The 16,266-nt window shown below is 33.2% G+C and overlaps 1 protein-coding gene across 5 annotated transcripts in view; it reads right to left on the reverse strand.

Annotated features, from left to right (window-relative positions):
- The window catches only part of LOC129957168 (peripheral plasma membrane protein CASK-like), a 666,946-nt gene that overhangs the window by 13,388 nt on the left and 637,292 nt on the right, over positions 1 to 16,266 (reverse strand). For all 5 annotated transcript variants that reach the window (XM_056069352.1, XM_056069351.1, XM_056069349.1 and 2 more), the window contains 2 exons: positions 5,005 to 5,242; positions 3,456 to 3,605 (listed from right to left, as the gene is read on the reverse strand). In XM_056069352.1, coding sequence (XP_055925327.1) covers positions 3,456 to 3,605; positions 5,005 to 5,242 — 388 coding nt within the window. The remainder of the gene's footprint in view (positions 1 to 3,455; positions 3,606 to 5,004; positions 5,243 to 16,266) is intronic.

Genomic DNA, 16,266 nt, shown 5'->3' on the forward strand with positions numbered 1-16,266 from the left:
AAATAAGTCTGCTTAGTAATCTAGCATAAACATAGTGGATTTAAAAATAAGTCTGCTTAGTAATCTAACATAAACCTAGTGGATTTAAAAATAAGTCTGCTTAGTAATCTAACATAAACCTAGGGGATTTAAAAATAAGTTTGCTTAATAATCTAACATAAACAAAGTGGATTTAAAAGTAGGGTTTATTTAGTAATCTAAAATAAACATAGTGGATTTAAAAAGAAGTCTATTGAGCATTCTAACATATAGTGGATTTAAAAATAAGTTTGTTTAGAAATCTACCATAAACATAGTGGATTTAAAAATAAGTCTGCTTAGTAATCTAACATAAACCTAGTGGATTTAAAAATAAGTTTGCTTAATAATCTAACATAAACAAAGTGGATTTAAAAGTAGGGTTTATTTGTAATCTAAAATAAACATAGTGGATTTAAAAAGAAGTCTATTGAGCATTCTAACATATAGTGGATTTAAAAATAAGTTTGTTTAGAAATCTAACATAAACATAGTGGATTTAAAAATAAGTCTGCTTAGTAATCTAACATAAACCTAGTGGATTTAAAAATAAGTCTGCTTAGTAATCTAACATAAACCTAGTGGATTTAAAAATAAGTTTGCTTAATAATCTAACATAAACAAAGTGGATTTAAAAGTAGGGTTTATTTAGTAATCTAAAATAAACATAGTGGATTTAAAAAGAAGTCTATTGAGCATTCTAACATATAGTGGATTTAAAAATAAGTTTGTTTAGAAATCTACCATAAACATAGTGGATTTAAAAATAAGTCTGCTTAGTAATCTAACATAAACCTAGTGGATTTAAAAATAAGTTTGCTTAATAATCTAACATAAACAAAGTGGATTTAAAAGTAGGGTTTATTTGTAATCTAAAATAAACATAGTGGATTTAAAAAGAAGTCTATTGAGCATTCTAACATATAGTGGATTTAAAAATAAGTTTGTTTAGAAATCTAACATAAACATAGTGGATTTAAAAATAAGTCTGCTTAGTAATCTAGCATAAACAAAGTGGATTTAAAAATAAGTCTGCTTAGTAATCTAACATAAACCTAGTGGATTTAAAAATAAGTCTGCTTAGTAATCTAACATAAACCTAGTGGATTTAAAAATAAGTTTGCTTAATAATCTAACATAAACAAAGTGGATTTAAAAGTAGGGTTTATTTAGTAATCTAAAATAAACATAGTGGATTTAAAAAGAAGTCTATTGAGCATTCTAACATATAGTGGATTTAAAAATAAGTTTGTATAGAAATCTAACATAAACATAGGGGATTTAAAAATAAATTTGTGTAATAATCTAGTATGAACATAGTGAATTTAAAAATAAGTTTGTTTATTAATCTAACATAAATGTAGTAGATTTAAAAATGCTTATTTAGTTATCTCTTATAACGGAATGGTTGTTGGAGAACACAGTGGTTCATTATCTTATATCAAATTTGATTATCTTAGCACCTTCAGTCATTATTGTAGTAAGTTAATGCATCAGAAACTTTAGGAAGATTAACTCTTTTTTATTGAACAGAGACATAGCGATAGGAAATTTGAAAGGCAAGAGAAACAAATATTTTCCTTCTAAACTTTGAGGATTTCATGGAGGTAAAAGTTTAGAGGGTTTATATTAATTTTTAAAGCCATCTACGATGAAAGGATGAAAATATAATACCATGTCTGAGGCAAAATTTATACTTATAAATCCGTGGTGACAACTAGAGGAAGAAAACCAGCGGGAGTCGTTTTCCCAAAACTTTCTCGCAATGATGGCGTTATCTCAAGAGTGCCTTCCATTACATTGGCTTATAATAGTTACGAAATAATAGCTTTTGGCGGGAATTTAGCATTTTTAATAAATCTAGCTTGGCATCCTTGGAGAAGTTATTTGGCGATTAATCCCTGAAATGCATAGTATCCGAAAATAGAATTTGTGTTTTAGACGCTTATTTCCCACTCGATTGAAAGAAAAATTTGACCCAAAATTATACTTGAAGCTAGAAAAATCCCTTGCAAAATTTGATATATTTAAGTTTTTTTTTTTTTTTTTTTTTTTTTTTGTGTGTGTGTGTGTGTGCGTTATCATGTTTCCGAAAATGAAGGCCGACAGACAATCAACGCCTTGTTTGATTTGACTCAAAATTTGGTGTTTAGATTATAAATAATAATTCTGCAAACCGAATTTTCCCTGTTTTGATTTCTTCGTTTTGTATTTATCAAGTTAGCTTATATTCAAAAACAGCCGGACATTCTCAGAACGGAATTTGTTCAAAAATTGATAGAAATTTACAATTTCAGTATAAAAACCACATACCAAATTTCATTCGTCTAACTCAAAACTTTTTTCAGTTACCTTGTCACAGACAGACCGACATACGAACATTTTCCAAAAAAAAAAAAAGTGCTTCTCAAACTTAGGATGATTTTAAGCGTGAGATTCGTCAAAATCTCGAGTTCGAATTTTTTGACGATTATTACTATATTTTCTCTGTACTACGTATACAAGAAAGCATTGACCCCCCCCCCGTATTTTGTTTTTATAGTCACCTATCATCGATACGTTATCGTAAACAAAAGTGCTATGGATTCCCAAGCAAATAAGTAATCTCAACTGAATTTTGTGATTGACAACTACGCTGTCAAAGTATATTTCATTTAAAAACAAAGCATTTCTTAGCATACTGAATAGAGCATGCATTGTCAGCCGCTTCATGATGATTTACCACGTCTAAAATTAATGCATACTATAATTTTCGAATTCTAGACAAGTACCAAATTATTACATTCGGGTTTTTTTTTAAATTTTTTTTATTTATTATTTCTACTAATAATCAAGATGAATTCTGGGCGTCCCGGGTTCGAATCCCGGTTTGGGCATGATTGTTCTTCATCTTTGTTCTATCTGTGAGGTTGTGAATGTGCCCCCCCCCTGTAGAAAGGGGTTGTCTAAGCGAATGTGTGAGTTTCATCTTCATATGAGCTAAAAGTCAGACTTCTGCCCTCGGGTGCTCAGGGGTCTTTACCCTCAGAAACTACTGTACCCCCTTTCCGTGGTAACGCGGACACGACATCATCATCAATGAAGATGAATGTGTTTGAGCATGTTTTGGCGTTATACAGGTCAGGCCATTTTGGCGAAACTACGAAACTTGGCACATATCAACTTTGGCGAACAGTTAACTTCGCCTCGGAGCTACTTGATTAAAAGTGGCAGATTAATAAATTTATCCTCCTGTTGCAATTTTTCGGAATAATACTTGTATAATAGTATTAATAATTAATGTATAATTAATTATTAATAATAGTATAATTATTAAATTATTAATTAATTATATTATACTATTTTTACATTATTCTTAATAATAGTATAATTAATTAATGCGCGTATTTTTACTATTTATGTAACTGTGTAAATAATAAATCGAATGCAGGACCAACCCAATAAGACGAGCGTCTTCCGCCTGAAGGCCGGCAGCTTGACCACTTCCTCATAGGTGACCACGTCCAGCTGGTCGAAGACTGCGTTGTGCTTTGCCAGGTATTTGTCCCGGAAATGCTTCTTCTTGCGTGAGAAGATTGAGCAATTGACTGCAAAGAAAAGACAAGTCAAAATCACGAAGAGATAAGATAAGATAAATGACATGGAGCTTACTGGGCATGCTGAGATTGTTTTAAGAAATTTCACAGATGATTAACCGTCTGCTATGGTATTAACTTTAATCGACAACTTCACGATATGGTATATTTGATTCTAGGATTGCATACGGTTCAGAGGACAAAATAACATTGGAATCTGCTGAAGACTGACCAAATTATAGTCCTCAAAATTGAAGAGCGTTAGAAGTTTCTTAACATAAGATTGTAAATGGATAGAAATTGAATTTTCGAAATGATTTCGAAGGTCCGGTTCGAAATACTGGTATAAAAATATTGCAATTTCTATCACATGCGTTTCAAAAAAGATATTTTCGTATTATTTTGAAGGTCCAGTTAAAAATACCAACAGTTTAAAAGTCTGCGTTTTCCTGGTAGAGACATTTCATGAATGAGCTTCATCCAACGCATTGGAGCAGCTTTTCCAAAATCATTGAATATTATTTTCAATTAATTTTTAAATGCTAATTTCATATTATAGAAGTATAGATTGAATTAACCAAAACATCATTAACCTTTAAATTGCCAATATATCAAAATTTGAAATTTCTACCGGTTCTTTTTTAATTGAGTTGTCAATTATTTTTCGTGACCTTATATATTACTTGGATGAATTAATTTAAATCCATTAGGTCTAAAGATAAAAAGTTGATTAATTTGGCAATACTTGATGCTACTTTTCAAAGATGTCGAATGCCTGAGGCTGTAATAATTTGGTTTTAACCTGATCGACAGTGAAAAATTCCATTTATTTGGTTTTAGTTAAATTTTTGTGACTAATTGTCGTTAAAACCACTTTTTCCCAACATTATCAATCAAGAGATTGAATTGCTCGAACTAATTAAAGTTTTAAATCATATAGATAAAATTCAGATTTTCTAGATCAATAGAACTTCGTCTAATTATCCGAAATTATTATGACCTATTGGTAAGCCTAACTAATGTTATGAGCTAGTTTGATAAATTAGTTTGATATTATCCTATCCACTATCATCATTGATTTGTTTCTACTAATTAGCATTTGATGATAATCGGAACGAAGTTTGATTTATTTTAAGAAGTGCTTATATAAATTAATTATTCTTAATTAGTTAAAGTTATGATCTGAAACTGATGACATCAGAGCCATTATGCTTCCATTATGGCTCATTCTATTTCAGAATGAAATACAGATTGTCCAAAGTAATTAAAACTTCGTCTAATTATCAGAAATTATTATTGCCTTTTACTCAGCCCATATAGTGTTATCGAGCTATTTTGATAGGAGGCACATTTTTAATAGGGAAAACAATCTATGAGAAAAAGATGGTTGACACTACAGTGTGGGGCAAACCTTGGTCATTCTTGGAGCTCTCCTGGAGCAGGCAGGCTGTCCTCCATTCCTGCAATTCGGGCGAGGGGATGAGACCCGCCGTGCCGTCCGAGCCCTCCCTCCTCGCCTGCCACCAGTTGTGGTCATCCTTGCTGATGATCTGTAGGATATCGCCAGTCTTGAATGCCACACCGGCCTGCGCGCACGGAATCAGGTCGTCCTCGTTCGGATCGTAGTCGAACTGCGCGCGCACGTATATCTGAGAGAGAGAGAGAGAGATAAGTCATGAGGGTGGCACGACTGACAAATATATGGTTATCAAAAAGAAAAAAGATAACTATTTCACAAAGATGTTTTTTAATAATTTTGTTAAAAACAGTTTTAAAAACATTTATCAGCACTCATTATATAAATCAGAAATGTTTAGCAACATTTTCTTTTTGTCTTTAAGATATATTTCATTACTATAAATATTGGAGATTTCTTAAAGTTTTTCTGAAATTTGCATCAGATGGCGTCACGAGTGCGAAACCAAAATTTATCGATCAATTTGTAATTAAATTAAAAAAATATTGAAATAATATATAAGCCTTTATAACGCATATATGTGCAAAATTTTGGAACTCTAGCCTTTTTAGTACACCAGAAGCTGTGTATAACATTTCATTTTTATAAACATGAAGTAAGTAAAGTCAAACGAAAGTGCGGATTTTTTTTTCACTGTTTAACCTTTGTGAGTATTCTTCCTTCGATTTTCTCACGCATTTCCACAATGTAACATTTTTTTTTCCCTTTAAGCTCCGTGATGCAGTGAGGAGGATCGCCTATCCATTTTGGAATTTTTCCTTTGATGGACTGATTCTAATAATAGACACAAATTTACAATTTTGATGTCAAGAAAACACACAATTTTAGTCTTTTGACTTTTAGCATATTTCAGTTATTGCATTCTTATTCAATTCTCAGATGGAATGGGTTCGAAATTTTATATATTAGTACAGCTCATTCAGAGAAAGGATGACTACGAATACGAGGATGAGAAGTCGTCGAATGAGTAAACCGGCTCCTGCTTTTCTTATGGATATACCAATAATAATTGTTGTTGTTGTTTCAAATGGCACTAGCCATGGACAAGCTCATTGACAAAGTCAGCGATTTTAAGCCAAGGGAGCGTCTCTTATTTTTAGTAGCGCCAACTAGGGCCAAGAGTACGTCTTAGCTACCCACGCATCACATTCGCTTTCACAACCCCTTTTTACAGGGGGGCACATTCACACATCTCACAGATAGAACAGATGAAGAACAACCATGCCCGAACCGGGACTCGAACACAGGACGCCCAGATCGGGGGAAAGACGCTCTACCCCAATGCAGGGACGGCAGCACCAATAATGTTAGGATAAAGTATCTATATTCTGATGATAGAGAGTGCCTGCTGTCAGATGACCCTGGAAGTCAAGAACTAGTCATATGATTAATTTTTTTTTGTTTAATTTTCATTAATTTCTTGAAAATAAATTATTCATGATATAAACTTTAAGCCAGTTTTTCTCCATTGAGCTTTTGTATTTTTTGAGTCATCCGGTTTTGCTCCATTGAGCTTGTTATATTTTTGAGTCATACAATTTTCCTCCATTGAGCTTGTTGTATTTTTGAGTCATTGAGTTTAATGCCAAGCAGTAATAGTTACAAAAATTGTTTTTTATTAACCTGACTGGCGACTAAAATGCGAAGATTCATCGAAATCTTAATGTCTTATGTTTCAATGATTACGATACTTTTTCTTTACATATAATTTATTCTAGAAATCGATAATAGTACCTCGTGAGCTCTTGTCAATGAAATTTTATACCCTTTGTCATAGTTCTGACTCCATTCATAACAAATAGTTAATTATAAAATTTACATATTTAAATTTACAATCATAATGAATTTAAATGATCATTCTCAAAATTATCATGAGATCGAATATTATTTTTCCACGAAAAGAAATCAGTGCAGCGAATCCATCCTTTTAAAGGTAGAATGAGAACACTGAGAATGTTCGTTCAGGTCTTTCTCAAGAAACCACAGGATGGTCGAAATCCCATCACTAATATGCAGAGTTGTTATTTCAACAAGATAGGGAATGCAGAAATAAATACTTCCAAAAATTCTGACGTCTTTCAATATTTTAACAGCCATTGTAATCTAGAACTTAAGTGAGTTCAAATGTGATTATAGAGTTGTCTTATTTATGGATTTCAACACGTCGTAAACATTGAGAGTAAGATCTGGAGATCTTGGTGGCCAAGAAAAGTTATCCGCCTCTGGCAAAACTGAGCTTGTTCATGTCTTTCTCAATAAGGCATAGAATAGCCAAGAACCCATCACCAAGCTACTATTTTAACACACTGGTATTGTTAGTTTAGCAGGATATGGAATGTGTAAAAAATTTTACGAAAAATTATATAACCCAAATCTACTCTCAAAGATTTAACTGCTGTTATAATTTAGAACTTAAGTGAGTTTAGATGCGATTATAGGGCAGTCTTATTTTTGGATTTCGAAGAGCTGAAAACGCTAAGAGTAAGATCTGGAGATCTTAATAGCAAAACAAAGACATACGCTTCTAAGGGAACTAATTCCTTCTAATGTATCCAAAATGGTGGCAGAAGTTGATACAGAAAAAAAAAATTCATCTCTAATAAAGTAGTTATGCTTTATTATAGTTATTAAAATTATTCATTCATTTGTTAATTATTGTAGCCGTTTGAATCATCTTGTATCAGAGGGCAGTAACTCTTTCTGAAACGTTTTCAGACAGATTCTCTTCGGAGCGATTTTTTTAAGATATGCTATCAAAATAGTGAGTATATAGTTTTTAAGGGTCTTATTTTAAGAAAACAAATGTCCCCCCCCTGAAGTTCTAATGATAAATACTAAAAGCAAAATCCAACTTTCCTTTCTTATACAAGGATTAGTCTCGGATAATTCTGTTCACCGGAATCAATTATTCATTCTCTTGTGTTTATCATTTATATTATGCTTGAAGAAACAGCGAACTATCAAAATAATTATGTAATTAACTTCTGATTATCCTTAAATATCTCACCAATTCATCTCGAAATAGGATACGGCCATGTGAATAATTAAACAATTAACTGCCTTATTATATCCAGATAATCCTCGAAAGGGTTGAAAATGGACACAACTGTCTGAAGAATTATATATTTAATTCCTGATTATCTACGAATAATCTATAAGATGCCCCCCCCCCCCCGCTAAAAAAAGGACGTAAATCAAAACACGAAAATGCTCTTGATAACTTTTTGTTTAGAGTGTATATAGGTTGAGGCTATCATTGCTGAAATTCAAATTAAATTTAAAAAATATGAAGACAAATAAACTTTAAAACATCCACATACAACGATGTTTTCGATTAGAGGTTGGAAGTTTTCATTCTTTTTATGGTAAAGAATCAGAGTTTTAATATAGGAAGATACTAAAATGATTCCGCGTTTCTCCATACCAGCCACTCACACACCTCACAGATAGAACACAGAAGAAGATGAACTACCAGGCCCGAACAGCGCCTCGAACCCGGGACGCCCAGATCGCGGGAAGACGCGCTATCCCTATATCAGAACATCGGCAGATATGTGTAATAATTGCAGTTATATGTAATACTTGGAATCCCCCTCCAACCATTCAGAAATATCAAAAAAGAATTATTGAAATCTCATCCTATCAAGTGTTAAGGAAATTTTCTTCGTTCACTTCTCATTTTCTCAATGGAATACGATTCGCCTTTTGCAACTAGTTAGTTCGCAGTGGAACACTGGTTGAATTTGGTTTAAATTAATTGATTATCATATAGTTCTAAAGAAAGGAGAATTTCGCCTAATGAAATCGAGTGTCACAACATTACATTGACATTAAAGATAAAGAATCTGGGTAATTGATTTCTAATTGCACGTAGTCATTTGCGATAGCGTAATTTTACTTTCTGATTCCTTTTATAAATTAGGCAAATAATTAGTAATCAGAAGTCTTCTTCTTTAGTTTTCAACAATAACCCCCCTCGGGGCACCTCGTAACGAGGATGGGATGCTTCCGGTATGGTGGTTGGATCTCGCTACCCTGGTGGGCACATAAATAGATGGGGGATCGGCTCCTCCCATCGCTGACGGGTCGTACTTCCTTCGGGAAGGGTTCTACAGTGGCCGGTGATGGCCCTTAGGATTCGACCACAGTTCCCGAAAATTTTGCTGTTGCGGCGGTCCGGTCATTCAGTATTATTTATCATAGCCAACTAGAAATAGACTGTAAGATTTCAGGCTGGACTTCTCATCCCTCGGTACACCTAGAAGATCACCAGATTTCACTTGACGACGGAGGCTTGAGATCGGACCCGAATGGAATTTACACAGATGGATCGAAGACGGACAAGGGGAGTAGGAGCAGCGTACTGTGTCTTCAACAATGGAGTAACTACAATAACTTGGGCAACAAAACTGGCCCACCACAATACAGTATTTCAAGCTGAGATCCTGGCCCTATACAAGGCCGCAGAATTCCTGAAGTCCACATCAGCAACATCTACCATCTACGTCGACAATAGGGCCAGCATCTTAGCAGCAAAAAATCCAAAATCCAATAACAAATGTGCCAGGAAAATCTTTGCAATACTTTCTACAAATGCAAACATAAAGATATCCTGGATTAAAGCCCACGCCGGATATGCAGGTAATGAGAAAGCGGATAGACTTGCCAAACAAGCTGCTGATTCAGACAGCCCTATCCAGCCCGAACCATACCCAATTTCATTCATAAAGTCCAGTCTAAGGCGAACCATGTTGGAAAAGTGGCAAACGGAATGGGACAATGGCGAAACTGGAAGACTCATCTACCAGCTTCTTCCAAAAGCCACTCAACAACTTACGCCCTGGAGAAGGGAAGAAATTCTCTTCTTCACAGGCCATGGCCCATTTCCCACCTACTTAAAAAGGTTCAATTTAGCAGACGAACCTTACTGCACCTGCGGCGAAGTGGGGTCACCACTCCACTACGCAACAGAATGCATTTTAACTACATCTTATCACCTAACGAAACCATCAGCTAACCTTCAACAGGTCTGGTTCTCCAGGGTAGCAGATAACTCTCTCAGCAGGGCCAAGATCAGAAAAATGGTTCAATTCCTGCATGAAGAGTCACAGCTGTTCAGATACTGACCACCACTCCTATAACATCGGAAAACCCATCTCACCACCTGCACGACAAGACTTCCACCAGGCCCGGAAACTCCAACCACCAACGCAGCGCATCCTCAAGCTCAGACAACTCCATTCAGTCCTGCATAGCCCATGACATCCCTGCTCCAACCCAACCTAAAACCAACCATTCCTGCTCTAACCCAGCCAAGTCAGCTCCTCACCAGTCTAACCGAATTCAGCTCGCCTACTCCAATGCAACCCACTGCAGCTTAAAAATCTTTAACCCAGCCAACTACAACTCTGCCAACATCAGCTCCACATCATCAGCCCAATCACCATTACCTCCACATCATTAGCTTAGCCATCTGCAACTCTCACTCTCCATGTCCACCCAACTGTTTAAATAATCGTTAAGATTATAGTCGCAGGGGCATGGAGAGGTGTTAAGTGTTAAGTATTATTTATCATGGTGCGTTCGGGCGGGTCGGAGAGTCAGGGATATGATTTAATTTTCAACACTGGAAGAAAATCTCGAGATTAAATGTTTGATAAAACGATGAAAACAGTTTGAATTTCACTGCAATAATAGAATTTGTTGAAAATCACACTGAAGATATTTTTTAAAAAATAAGCAAAATTCAGAAAGAAAAATTCTTGATATCATTAATACATAAATTATTTTTAAGATTTTTAAATTAATGTAAATATAAAATTTGTATTATAATATTTTCGGAGGTTAAAATTTCTCTTTATTTCTATTAACAATAAAGATAAATACGTGTGTGACTGTATGTGTTGGCTCTCTATAGGTTGAACCCTTTGACTTTGGGCTACTAAAATTAGCACATATATTTGAAGATTGGGATTGTGTACCTTGGAGCGATTTGTAAAAATTTTAATTAATTAAGAATTAAAACAATTTTTTGGAATTATATTTGTCTGTCTGTGAGCACGATTGTTCAGAAATATTTAGAAATAAATAAAAGTTGGCATGTGGCTTTTACAACAAACTTGTAGATTTTTAAAAAAATCAAATTTTGTCAGAAATCCATTCCCGGAAAGTTCTCCTGTTCGAATGCAAGTGAAAATGATTACCTCAAAACGTAGAGAACTATATGGATGAAATTTTCTTCACAGATTTAATATTTATATTATATATTTTTATCACATTTTAAACCAAATCCATCAAAGGGTTGATCAACAGTCAGTCTGTAACTGTTGCGTATATGTAAGAGAAATGACAAAAACACAACGACTTTGATAAGTGAAATTTGTTACAAAGTTTTAGCATCTAAAGTGGAGATTATTTTCAAACTTTAAATCAAATTCTTCAAATGGTTGACCGATTCTTTGTGTGTATTTTTGCATACACGTAAGTCATATCACTGACTCTCCGACCCGCCTGAAGGCAGATGGATAAAGAAAACTGAATGACCGGACCGTCACAACAGCATCACTGGCGGGAACTGTGGTTGAGTCCTAAGGAACTGAGAATCACTGGCCACAGTGCAATCCTTCCCTAAGGTAGTACGTCCCATCTTCGATGGGAGGAGCCAGACCCCCACTTTTTTGTGTACCCTCCAGGTAGGCAAGAACCAACCACCATGCCGGAAGCGTTTTAAAAAATATCTTCAGTGTCATTTTCAACAATAGATTCTATTATTGCAGTAAAATTCAAACTGTTTTCATCGTTTTATCAAATATTTAATCGCGAGATTTTCTTCCATTTTTGAAAACTAAATCATATTACTGACTCTCCGACCCGCCTGAACGCACCATGATATATAATACTGAATGACCGGACCGCCGCAACAGCAACATTTTCGGGAACTGTGGTCGAGTCCTAAGCGACCACGGTAGAACCCTTCCCGAAGGAAGTACGTCCCGTCTTCGATGGGAGGAGCCAGATCTCCCACCTTTTTATGTACCTTCTAGGTAGGCGAGAACCAACCACCATGCCGGAAGCTTCCCATCCTCATATTGAGGTGTTCCCCCCCGGGGTGATTACATACATGTAAACGAAATAACTGAAAATAAAATCGACTACAATGGAGTCTCGTTTAACGAGTATAACTCGTTTACAAATCTTAATTTCACGTGAAACAATTTTTTTCTATACGAATTCATACCCAATAGACTAAGAAGTTTTATTCCAAAAAGAATATTCAAATAATGAATAATAATGTAAATCATTATTTATATTGCATGCTCTTTTTTTCACAAGAAAACAGTCTAGAGTCATTTATCTTTGGCTACTCATCAAAAATTAGTGAAAGTAAGACACAGCATTCTTGAGTTTGTAGCACGCATAGCTACTGCCTTATCAGGGTGATACCTCTCAACATAACGATGCAGTGATTTCAGCATCTCCTTTATTTCACAGGAAAGGTGTGGCTCTATTGAGTCATAATTGCCAATAATATTTCATCTCGATTCTTTTTTCTTTGTTCTGATTAAGATATGAAGGTGGCTTACTTTTTCATGTTGAGTAGGCCTCAGTATAAGGCATACTTTCAATAAGTTTTTAATATTTAGCTGTACATAAAATTAAGGATAAAGTTCAGAATCAAACGATTTTAGAGTGCTTCAATTTTAAAATACTACTGCTTCCTCCTGAGATATAATTGGATGTATAGCAGGTGTAGGTAGAAAATTAGAGAAATGCAAAGCATGATGAACAGAATGACAGAAGGCTTTTGAAATAATATGCTGAGAATATATTTCTATAAAATATATGCCTTTTTTTCAGAATATATGTTTATAGAATATGTCTATAAAATTTATATCTTTTTATAGAATATATATAAAATACATGTCTTTTTATAGAATATATGTCTATAAAATACATGTCTTTTTATAGAATATATGTTTATAAAATAAATGTTCTTTTATGGAATATATGTCTATAAAATGCATATCTTTTTATGGAATATATGTCTATAAAATGCATATCTTTTTATGGAATATATGTCTATAAAATACATGTCTTTTTATAGAATATATGTCTATAAAATACATGTCTTTTTATAGAATATATGTTTATAAAATAAATGTTCTTTTATGGAATATATGTCTATAAAATGCATATCTTTTTATGGAATATATGTCTATAAAATGCATATCTTTTTATGGAATATATGTCTATAAAATACATGTCTCTTTATAGAATATATGTTTATAAAATGCATGTCTTTTTATGGAATATATGTCTATAAAATACACATCTTTTTATAGAATATATGTCTATAAAATACACGTTTTTTTATAGAATGTATGTCTATAAAATATGTTTTTTTTAGAACATAAGTTTATAAAATATATTTTTTATTGAATATATGTCTATAAAATGCCTGTTTTTTTTATAAAATATATGTCTATAAAATGCATGTCTTTTTATAAAATATATCTCTATAAAATATGTATCTTTTTATAAAATATATCTCTATAAAATATGTCTCTTTTTATGGAATATATGTCTATAAAATATATGCCTCTTTCTAGAATATATGTATATAAAATATATGCCTTTTTATGGAATATATGTCTATAAAATTTCGACGCTTATAAATAATGTATCGAGAAAGTAATTTAAATTTTTTGCAATCATTAATCCCTGACAATCAACGGGTCGCCAAAGACGGTTAATAAGTAATAAAAGCTATCTCTGTGCCATGTACGTTCGTTTTTTTATACATGTAGATGCACTCATGGCGTTCTCAGTAACTTTGATTCGGGAAGATGGTACCTTTGTCAGGCAAAAACGAGAAAGTCGAAGAACACTTCTTACATTTGATCATTCGCGCGTAGAAGAACAATTATTGGAAAAAATTTTAATGGTGAAGTGCAATGAAAACATTTCAGATGAAACAAATAGTCACGAATTTGAACCTAATGTACAACTGACCTGTTTTTTTATTTAGTAATAAATTAAAACCAGCAGGAGCAGTCCCTCAAAAGCTTTCTTACATATTACCTAATAAAGGTGCCTAAAAAATCTTCTTCTTCTTGCTTTTAATTGTGGAACTTAAGCAGAAATGTGAAGTACGTGAGTGTATATATTTTTGTATCCCCGCATACGATAGTGGTAGTTTCGTAATGTAGTAAAATGAATCGATATTTCTGTATTAATTGCAATTTTAATCGATATTTCTAATTCTGCATGGCGTTGGTGAACAATAGTTACGAAATAATGACCTTTGATGTAAATGCTTTGTTTTAATTGAGTCTAGCTTTCAATCTGTGGCGATTTTTTTTCCTGGCGTTTAATTGCTAGCATGCTATTAATACACTAATACCGAAAATTGATTTGTCCTTTAGAATTCACTATTTTCAACGAATTGAAACCAAAAATCGACATAGAACTACAATTGTAGTCACAAGATCACCTACCAAATTTGATATATTTAAGTCATTGCATTTTTGAATTATCGTGTTTACAAGTTCCTGAATGTACAGATTGACAGACGGTCAATCCATTATTGGATTCGACCAAAATTTGACATATAAATACAATTGCAATCACAAGGTAACATGCCAGATTTCCTTTATTTAAATCCTTTTTTTTATTTACTGCGTTTAAGCATCCAAAAGTTCGAACTAAAGCCCATAAATTTTTAAGTGCTTAAACCTTGAATTAAACTTTATTTAACAGCACTTTTACGTTTTTAAAAAAATGTTTATCTATCCCATTTAGAGGTGTCCAAAAATATAAACTGACGGATGGTTATTCCCTAATGGATTTGATTCCAAATCTGAGACAGATTTATATTTTAAATGTTCAATTTGTGCATGAAATTTTATCTAATTAGTTTTTTTATGTGTTGCAGTTATCGAATTGGAACAATGGACATACAGACTTACTCTGAATGGATATTGTTTAAAATTCGGTAGAAATCTAAAAAATTAGTATTAAGTCAGTATACGAAATTACATCCATCTAGCTCAGAGCATTCTTGAATTATCGTCTCCATAGATAGACAGACACAGCTCAAAAAATGTGTTTTTAGACTCACGGAAATCTAAATCATGAAGATTAGTCACAATCTCAAATCCGATGTCAGAGCATTCTTGAATTATCGTCTCCATAGATAGACAGACACAGCTCAAAAAATGTGTTTTTAGACTCACGGAAATCTAAATCATGAAGATTAGTCACAATCTCAAATCCGATGTCAGAGCATTCTTGAATTATCGTCTCCATAGATAGACAGACACAGCTCAAAAAATGTGTTCTTAGACTCACGGAAATCTAAATCATGAAGATTAGTCACAATCTCAAATCCGATGTCAGAGCATTCTTGAATTATCGTCTCCATAGATAGACAGACACAGCTCAAAAAATGTGTTTTTAGACTCACGGAAATCTAAATCATGAAGATTAGTCACAATCTCAAATCCGATGTCAGAGCATTCTTGAATTATCGTCTCCATAGATAGACAGACACAGCTCAAAAAATGTGTTTTTAGACTCACGGAAATCTAAATCATGAAGATTAGTCACAATCTCAAATCCGATGTCAGAGCATTCTTGAATTATCGTCTCCGTAGATAGACAGACACAGCTCAAAAAATGTGTTTTTAGACTCACGGAAATCTAAATCATGAAGATTAGTCACAATCTCAAATCCGATGTTTATTATGACTACAATAACTCTTCTTCGTAAATTTTGTATTCAAGAATATAAAAATCGATTTATAATGTTTTACTGAATATTTTTTTGAAAAATGTTTAAAGTCTTTAACTAGGAATAATTCTTTTAATTTATCCTCAATTTTTATTTCACATAATAGATATCTCATGGGTAATGGGTATGAAATCAATAGTCACCTGTCCTTTACCTTTCAAAAATTTCCAAAGATATTGCAAAATCAAATGTTAAAAGATCCCCAGACTCTAACAACTACATCGGATTCTACATTTTTATTCTCCAATTTTTAGGCATCTCTAACTAATCAGTATTCTTTATCTTCTTTAGATCTAAGTTTATTCTCAAGTATTATTTTATCTTATTATTATCAAAAATCAAAAACGTGATCTAATGCTTTAACATAATGATTAATAAAAAGATAAATATTTCCTTCAACAATA

Source organism: Argiope bruennichi, chromosome 11 (assembly GCF_947563725.1).
Source record: "Argiope bruennichi chromosome 11, qqArgBrue1.1, whole genome shotgun sequence".
In the NCBI taxonomy this organism is placed as follows: Eukaryota; Metazoa; Arthropoda; class Arachnida; order Araneae; family Araneidae; genus Argiope; species Argiope bruennichi.